Source organism: Equus caballus, chromosome 19 (assembly GCF_041296265.1).
Source record: "Equus caballus isolate H_3958 breed thoroughbred chromosome 19, TB-T2T, whole genome shotgun sequence".
NCBI lineage: Eukaryota > Metazoa > Chordata > Mammalia > Perissodactyla > Equidae > Equus > Equus caballus.
The window spans coordinates 28,759,345-28,768,195 of NC_091702.1; the positions used below are offsets into that span (position 1 = coordinate 28,759,345).

The 8,851-nt window shown below is 38.7% G+C and overlaps 1 protein-coding gene across 3 annotated transcripts in view; it reads left to right on the forward strand.

The window, feature by feature from the left end:
* The window catches only part of ACTL6A (actin like 6A), a 32,279-nt gene that overhangs the window by 22,953 nt on the left and 475 nt on the right, over window positions 1-8,851 (forward strand). For all 3 annotated transcript variants that reach the window (XM_023623341.2, XM_014732763.3, XM_001496284.7), the window contains exons 12-13: window positions 4,019-4,114; window positions 7,028-7,114. In XM_023623341.2, coding sequence (XP_023479109.1) covers window positions 4,019-4,114; window positions 7,028-7,114 — 183 coding nt within the window. The remainder of the gene's footprint in view (window positions 1-4,018; window positions 4,115-7,027; window positions 7,115-8,851) is intronic.

Genomic DNA, 8,851 nt, shown 5'->3' on the forward strand with positions numbered 1-8,851 from the left:
TTCCCAGGTTTTTTCTTGTAGTTCATTTCTAGTTTCATAGCATTATGGTTGGAAAAGATGCTTGATATGATTTCAGTCTTCTTAAATTTCTTGAGGTTTGCCTTGTTTCCCAATATATGGTCTGTCTTTAAAAATGTTCCATGTGCACTTGAGAAGAACGTGTATTCTGCTGTTTTGGAATGGAGTGTTCTATGTGTATCTATTAAGTCCATCTGGTCTACTATTTCATTTAAATCTATTTCCTTGTTGACTTTCTGTCTGGATGATCTATCCGTTGATGTAAGTGGCGTGTTAAGGTCTCCTCCTATTGTTGTATTGTTGATAATGCCTCATTTTAGGTTTGTTAATAGTTTCTTTATGTACTTTAGTGCTCGTGTGTTGGGTGCATAGGTGTTTATAAGTGTTACATCTTCTCAGTGGGGTGTCCCTTTGATCATTATATACTGCCTCTCTTTGTCTCTCGTTGCCTGTTTTATCTTGAAGTCTGCTTTGTCTGATATAAGTACGGCAACACTTTTCTTTTGTTTGCCATTAGCTTGGAGTGTCCTCTTCCATCCATTCGCTCTGAGCCTGTGTTTGTCTTTGGAGGTGGGATGTGTTTCCCGGAGGCAGCATATTGTTAGGTCTTCTTTTCTAATCCATCCCACCACTCTATGTCTTTTTATTGGAATATTCAGTCCGTTTACATTTAGAGTAATTATTTATATGTGAGGGCTTAATGCTGCCATTTTATCACTTATTTTCCAGTTCTTCAGCATTTGCTTTGTTTCTCATCCTGTGTATTTTGGACTACTAATTCAGTTTGGTAGTTTTCTAGGATGGTTTTCTTAGTTTTGTCTTTTTTTTATCATTTGTGTCTCTGTTCTGATTATTTGTTTAGTGGTTGCCATGAGATTTGTTTAAAAAATCTCGTAGATGAGATAGTCCATTTTCTGATAGCCTCTTATTTCTTTAGACTACGCTTATTCCATCCCTCTCCTCTTCCCCTTCTAAGTTATTATTGTCACAACTTATTCCATCTTGTGTTGTAAGTTTGTGGTTAAAATGATGAGATTATATTTATTTTTGGTGTTTTCCTACCCTTTATGTTTAATGTTATAATTAAGTGTTTGCTAACCTGTTCTGATAGAGAGCTGCAATTTTCTGATTTTGTCTGCCTGCATATCTCCTTGATCAAGGCTTTGTAACCCCCCTTTTTTTTTCAGGTATAAGGGCCTTCTTGACCATTTCTTGTATGGGGGGGGGGGGGTCTTGTGGCGATGAACTCCCTTAGCTTTTCTTTCTGGGAAAGTTTTTATTTCTCCGTCATATCTGAAGGATATTTTTGCTAGTTAGAGTATTCTTGGCTGAAAGTTTTTCTTTCAGAATTTTGAATATATCATTTCACTCTCTCCTAGCCTGTAAGGTTTCTGCTGAGAAATCCACTGAAAGCCTGATAGGGGTTCCTTTGTAAGTTATTTTCTTCTGCCTTGCTGCCCTTAATATTTTTTGTCATTATCTTTTGCCAGCTTTACTACTCTGTGCCTTGGAGAAGGTTTTTACATTGCTGTAATTAGGATATCTGTTGGCTTTTTTCAATTGTATTTCTACCTGCTTCCCCAGGTTTGGGAAGTTCTTGGCTATTATTTCTTTGAAGAAACTTTCTGCTCTATTCTCCTTCTCTTCTCCCTCTGGATTACCTATAATCCTTATGTTGTATTTCCTAATTGAGTCAGGTATTTCTCGGAGAACTTCTTGATTTCTTTTTAGTCTGAAGCATTTCTGTATATCTGTCCTCCAGACTGCTGATTCGCTCCTCCATAATATCAGCTCTGTTATTCAGGGAGTCCAGAGTTTCCTTTATCTTGTCCATTGTATTTTTCATCTCCGACATTTATGATTAGTTTTTCCTTATAGTTTCAGTCTCTTGTGAAGAAGTTCCTGATTTCATTGAACTGTCTGTCTGTATTTTTGTGTAACTCGTTGGGTTGTTTAATGATAACTATTTTGAATTCTCTGTCATTTAGATTATAAATTTCTCTCCCTTCAATTGATTTCTGGATGCTTGTCATTTTCCTTCTGGGCTGGAGGTTTAATATATTTTTTCATACTATTTGACGGCGTGAATTTGTACCTCTGCATAGTGATAGTATCTGGTCACAGCTTCCACCTGCTGCCATTGAGTGGGGTCAAGAACTATGTATTCTGAGCCCACCATGATCAACGGCTCACTTGCTCACAGCTGTTGCATTTCTGTCTGTGTGGGACTCTGGGTGACTGGTTGAGCTGGAGTGCTGGGCGAGGAGAGGGGCGCTTTCTTTTGCCTGTGCAATCCTGGGGCTGTTCTTGCTCTGCCCTCACTATCAGCTTTCCTGGGGTCCTAGCTTGATGAGGACACCTCTGCAGTAGCTTAGTCACCTCTGTGTGGGACTTTCCCACGGGCTGTGAGGGAACTTGGAGAGTGAAAGTGTTCCCTTGGAGGGCCACCCCACCACCCTCTCCTCTCAAAGCTGTGCACAGTCCTGTGCCCAGAGTCGCTGTCGTTGGGGAGGGAGGGAAGATCCCCTTATCTTCTTCCACTTCCTCAGGGCGTCTGGCACCTCCACCTTCAGACATGGCTGCATGGATCTCTCAGACGTCTTTTGCATTGTGTGAATGTCCTCTGTTCGTATATGAATGTCCTTTCCATTGTATCTTAGGGGGGCAAGTCTAAGGGGAGCGCTCTCTCTGCCATGATGCTGACATCACTCTCCTTACCTTCATATCTTTTTATGCTTTGCCAAGTTTTAAATACTAACTCCATGTTATATACCATACTAATTATTAGATTGATTATATCTTATTTACACCCTGGGTTCAGTTTGTAGCCAACATACTGCTTCAACTTTCTTTGAGTTGATTCATTTCTTAGAGCATAGTGCTGATAGCTAAGAGTGTATAAAAAGCCATGTAATTCAAAAAAGACTTTTGGGTGGCTGTGAAAAATGTTTTTTATTTCAGCTATTACCCACCGGGCATGTGCTGCTTCTAGGACGATAGAACTATAATTATGGAATTTTTTAGTGCAAACTTAAAGGCACTTTTGGGGGAAGACAATTGAATTGAAATACATTTACTGTAAGAGAGTGATAACTTTTTATTTTTAGTGAGATTTTTCTTTTTAAGTAATGTTGATTGCAGAGGAGATGCTTCTGTATTCCATTTTCTCTTTCAAAATTTAGCTGACTTGGACATTTCAGATAAACTTTTTAAAATATGAACTTAGCCACTAAAGAAGCAGGCTGGTGTTTAACTTTCTGATGTATACATGCAAATTAGAGGTAAATATACTCCTTATAATTATGAATTTATTTTTAATTGTGGAGGCCTCAGCATGTGGATTTTGAAAAAGCTCCCCATGTGGTTCTGATGCACACCCTGCAGCAGAGAAAGGTTGCAGTTATTTTGGCCAGGAGTATTGTCAGAGTGTGCATTATCCATCACAACCATTAAGTAATCTCATTGTCTAGTTTTAAATACCATAACTTCTACGTGAGCATTCTTTTTTTTTGGTTTTATTTAACCTTTTGTTTTTTTTTTACTTTTTTAATTGCAGTAACATTGGATTATAACATTATAGAGCTTTTAGGTGAGCATTGTAAGATGAAGTCATTATAAAATGTATCTCTAATTAAATATTGGCAGGCAACTGCCAAAAAATTATGATTGGGTTTTAGAATAATTGGTTTAAGATTCTTAAATTTTAATGCACATTAGAATCACCTGAAGAGTTTTAAATAAACTAACAAAAACTTTGCCTGGACCCCATCTCCAGAGATTTTTATTTACCTCTCCCCTGGCATTGGTGTTTTAAAAGCTCCTAAATGAGTTGAATGTGCAGCCAGGATTGAGAACCACTGGATCAAGCTACTACGTCTATATAGAAGTAAAAAAATATAAAAAGAAAGGGAAATTGTAGTGGAGGACATGGTTTTTTTGTAGTTGTGTTTAAAACTGTTGGAAACATTTGGAACTAATTTATTTTTGTTTTTTCTCCTAGGGTCTCTATGGCAGTGTTATAGTGGCAGGAGGAAACACGCTAATACAGAGCTTTACTGACAGGCTGAACAGAGAGCTCTCTCAGAAGACTCCCCCAGTAAGTTTTGTTTGTTCGTTAGTAGTGGTCTTCAGTCGTTTGTGTCCTCACTGCTGGTGTAATTTTATAGATAAAGTTCGTTTTTCAGTAGATTGATATTTTGTGTGTGGCTGGTACAGTATTACTTAAATCAAGTTGATATCCCTTATTGGTCAATTTTTCCTATGTGACGTGTTAATTACTCTTTTTGAATCTCATTTTATTCATTGGTTCCATACTTAAGTACCTATAGTCTGCTAGGCACTAGGGATATAAAACACAGTCCCTGCCCACGAAGGGCTCAGTCTGCTAGGATGAATAGACATGCAAAAAGTGAAAACTGAAATGTGCTGAGTGCTTCAGTATGTCATGAACCAGGCACTCAAGGGAACACTGAGGAGCAAGCACTTAACTCCTAGGAGTGTCAGAGGGAAGCTTCATGAAGAAGCTGTTTGAATGAATAGGAGTTCATCTGGTTGGTAATTTACATCTAGGTAGAGGGAATACCATGTGTAAAATACGAAGGGAACATGCCATATTCCAGTATTTCAAAGTAGCTGGCTTATAGTCTGTGCAGTGGAGAGAGAGAAATGGCTGGAAATACAGATGGTGCATTAGTTTCCCAGGGTAACAAAGTACCACTAACTGGGTGGCTTAAAACCACAGAAATTTGCTGTCACTCCGTTCTGGAAGCCAGAAGTCTGAAATCAACGTGTCAGCAGGGCCATGCTCTCTCTGAAGCCTGTAGAAGAGAATCCATCCTTCCTTCTAGCATCTGCTGGTTTGCCAGCAGTCCTTGGCGTTTCTTGGATTGTAACTGCAGCACCTCAGTCTCTCTCTCTTTTGTCATATGGTATTCTCTCCTTTTGTGGGTCTGTTTCCTTATAAGAATTCCAGTCATACTGGATTAAGGGCCTACCCTACTCCAGCATGACCTCATCCTAATTATCTCTACAAAGACCCTATTTCTAAATTAGGTCACATTCACAGGTATGAGGGATTAGAACTTCACCATATCTTTTTGGGGGACACAATTCAACCCACAGAGATAGGTACTAGGTCATGTGGCTTATTAATAGCAAACTTACAGGATAAAATTTGGCAAAGGACTGAAGAGCTCCTGTGTTTGTTTTAAAAAGATCACTGGATGCATTGTGATAACTTTTAAAAGAATAGGAGAACCTCACTTGGGGAGAAGGTAATTTACATGGTGAATTAATAACAGAGTAGCAGTCATAATCTTTAGATTTTAAAACTCCTATCAAGTAGTTTTTGTAAAGTATTCTGTATAAATATGACATTTTAAAAACTTAGTAGGGGTTACATAGGTCCTAACAGTATCTATAGAATTTGTATAGTTCATGGTCTTTTGGTTTCTCATATAAAGGGATGTTTTCTATATGCCATGTTTTTATAATTATTATTTAAATATTGATATAGGCACAAGATTGACATCTGCCTTATTTTTACTACATGCTTGGGAATAGAGTCTGATCTGGAATATACCTTAATTATAGTACTGATCATTGGATTTCATACGAAGTCTTGGAATAATGAATGTAGACATGGGCTGTCCAAGGTCTGGTCAAGACCAGTTGGGTACTATCCTTGTCCTTCAGGAGGCAATTAAAAATCAGTGAAATAACAGGAAAAAAATTCCATCATAATAGGTATCAACCAGTTACTCACCTACAGAAACCCATGTTCATCTCTCCCAGCACCTCTCCCATCCATACCGCATACTCCACCCTGCCACACACACATTTATTTTACTGTGAAAAGACGCAAACCATTTGTTCATGTATAGAATTGGGAAGTATTAGCAGTTTGAGAACTATCCCCAGAAGCAAATTCCTAAGTAGGGGGAAAAATCTCCCAAAACAGGAAGTGAGACAGGGATAGTACTGAGCCATAAAACCATGTTTATCGAGAGAGTGTGAGTTCAAAACAGAAGCCCTCATTTGGAAGGACAGCAGTATGAATAAGAAGCACCTGAGATCCAACGTCTGTGTTTTGATTTGGAAGTGGGGGAGGGGTTGAAGGAAGGAGAGGGGGAACTAAGATAGGAGGGGTTAGGACAGCATGAAGGCCTAAAAGAGTAGTTAGAGGGGCTGGCCCGGTGGCATAGTGGTTAAGTTTGTGCACTCTGCTTTGGTGGCCTGGGGTTTGCTGGGAAGCTGGGCACAGGTGTTAGTTCAGGGCCAGTCTTCCTCAGCAAGAACAGGAGGATTGGTGGCAGATGTTAGCTAAGGGCTAATCTTCCTCACCGAAAAACCAGTAGTTAGAAAGTTGAGGGGCTGGCCCTGTAGCCGAGTGGTTAAGTTCGTGCGCTCCGCTGCAGGCGGCCCAGTGTTTCGTTGGTTCGAATCCTGGGCGCGGACATGGCACTGCTCATCAAACCACACTGAGGCAGCGTCCCACGTGCCACAACTAGAAGGACCCACAACAAAGAATATACAACTATGTACCGGGGGGCTTTGGGGAGAAAAAGGAAAAAAATAAAATCTTTAAAAAAAAAAAAATTAAAAAAAAAAGAAAGTTGAGGAGGACTGTAGAAAGGACAGTGGATTGAGATGATGTTAACTTGGTGTTGGGAGAAATGAAATAATATATGAAGCACTGAGCATGGTACCTGATTTACAGTAAGCACATTTGCTGTTCTAGGGTATAAATTGTGAATGCCATATTCTTTAAGTATGCAGTTTCCTGAGGTTTGCATAATTTACTTTCTTATTAAATATTACACATTAAAAGCCCTAATCAATGGATTTAAAAAAATCTATACAGTAGTTCAAACTATGCCTATTAGCCTAGCTAGTGCAAAATAATCATGTATAATCAGTGTTTGAACCAGAGTCATTAAGTCATCAGAACTGAATTTCCTAAGTTGTCACCTGTTTTATTTGTACTAATACTTATTCTTCTCTATTTTAGAGTATGCGGTTGAAATTGATTGCAAATAATACAACAGTGGAACGGAGGTTTAGTTCATGGATTGGTGGCTCCATTCTAGCTTCTTTGGTTAGTAGATAAACTACTTTGCAAAGTAAAGATTCTTATTGAATGATTTAACTTAAATGTACCACTGAAAATACTAAATTTAGTAAAAAGACTAAAAATAATTCCAGTGCATCATTTATCTTTGCATGTTATAGCTATCAGGTGAGCAGAGGACCTAATAAGTTTTACACCTTCTCATGTAACAAATACTCCATTGCCTTCTGAGTGGATATTTTTGTCAGCCTAATTTCAATTTCCTCTCTCAAACAGAGGTGGAAATTTGTTATTTATTCATGCCTCTTCTAATGATACTCTCATAGGCACTGGTTAGGACTTATCTGCAGCACCTTTAAAATTACATCATTCCTTCTCCGGTTCTGGTGCTCCCTGGCCTGTTGGTGAGGCAGAGGAAATCAGGGATTGGTTCTTGGGGCAAATGGTGAAGTCATGGTACTGGGTTTTGCATGTTGCTTAGACTGGTGCCTGCCTTGAATCAGGAGAAAAAGTCCTTATACTTATCTTCACCCTAGACTCAGAGAATTTCCCCTTCACCTCAGAGCAGCTAAAGTAAATGTCAAAGTACTTAGCTAAACATTTTTAAGCTAATAAATGTTTGTAACTGTCCATTTATATATTTCTTGTCTATGTTCTATTTCCAGTCTTTTAATAGATCTTAGATCAAAACTGGATACCCCGTGTGAGTCCACTTGAGTAGAGTTATTCGTAGGGAAGGGATTCTCCTGCCTCCATGTCTTATTACTGTAGCCCACGCTCCTTCTCCCCTTGGTCACTTCCTCCTTTCACCTTCTGTGTTTATTTGGTATAGTGCTTGTGTACTGTCATGTGTGTACTTGTAAAACTTTACCCTAGTTCTAATAATAAGCACTTTTGAGTTCTAAATGTTACCATTTATAAGGTGGTAGAACATCTCTTAACCTGTAGACCAGGATCAAACCTTCCAACAATTTCTATTGTTGCCTTAAGGCTGGCACCAAGCCATCCTAGCTAAACCCTCTGTCTTCCTTTCACAGCCGGTTTCCAAATCCTCATGACAGTGTAACGGGTATAGAAAGATATAATATTCTTTCTAAGCTTAGGCAAGACTAAATACAGATGGTCCCCAACTTAAGATGATTAGACATAATGATTTTTCCACTTTACGATGGTGAGAGAGCAATATGCATTCAGTAGAAACTGTAATTTGAATTTTGATCTTTTCCTGGGCTTGCAGTATGCTGTGATACTCTCTTGTGATGCTGGGCCGAGGCTGTGGCAGCTCCCAGCCACCCAATCACAACGGTGTTTCAATTGATAAACTTCCAGCCATTCTCTTTCTCACTTTCAGTACAGTATTCAATAAATTGCATGAGACATTCAACACTTTATTATAAAATAGGCTTGGTGTTAAATGATTTTGCCCAACTGTAGGCTAATGTAAGTGTCCCGAGCACGTTTAAGGTAGGCTGGGCTAAGCTTTGATGTTCAGTAGGTTAGGTGTATTAAATGCAGTTTTGACTTACCGTATTTTCAACTTAGACGAGTTTATTGGGGCGTAACCACATCGTAAGTCCAGGAAGATCAGTAGTGTCTTTGAGTGTTTTGGAGAAGGGCAGAAATAAGAAGGGAGTAATGGGAGTACTATTGAGGGAGGGCTTTAAGAGTTCTTCAAAGATTAGGAGTTGTAAAAATAAAGACATTAAAAAAAAATTATTTTCTAATAAAAAAGCACAATTAGATAATTTTTCTTTCCATTTTGCA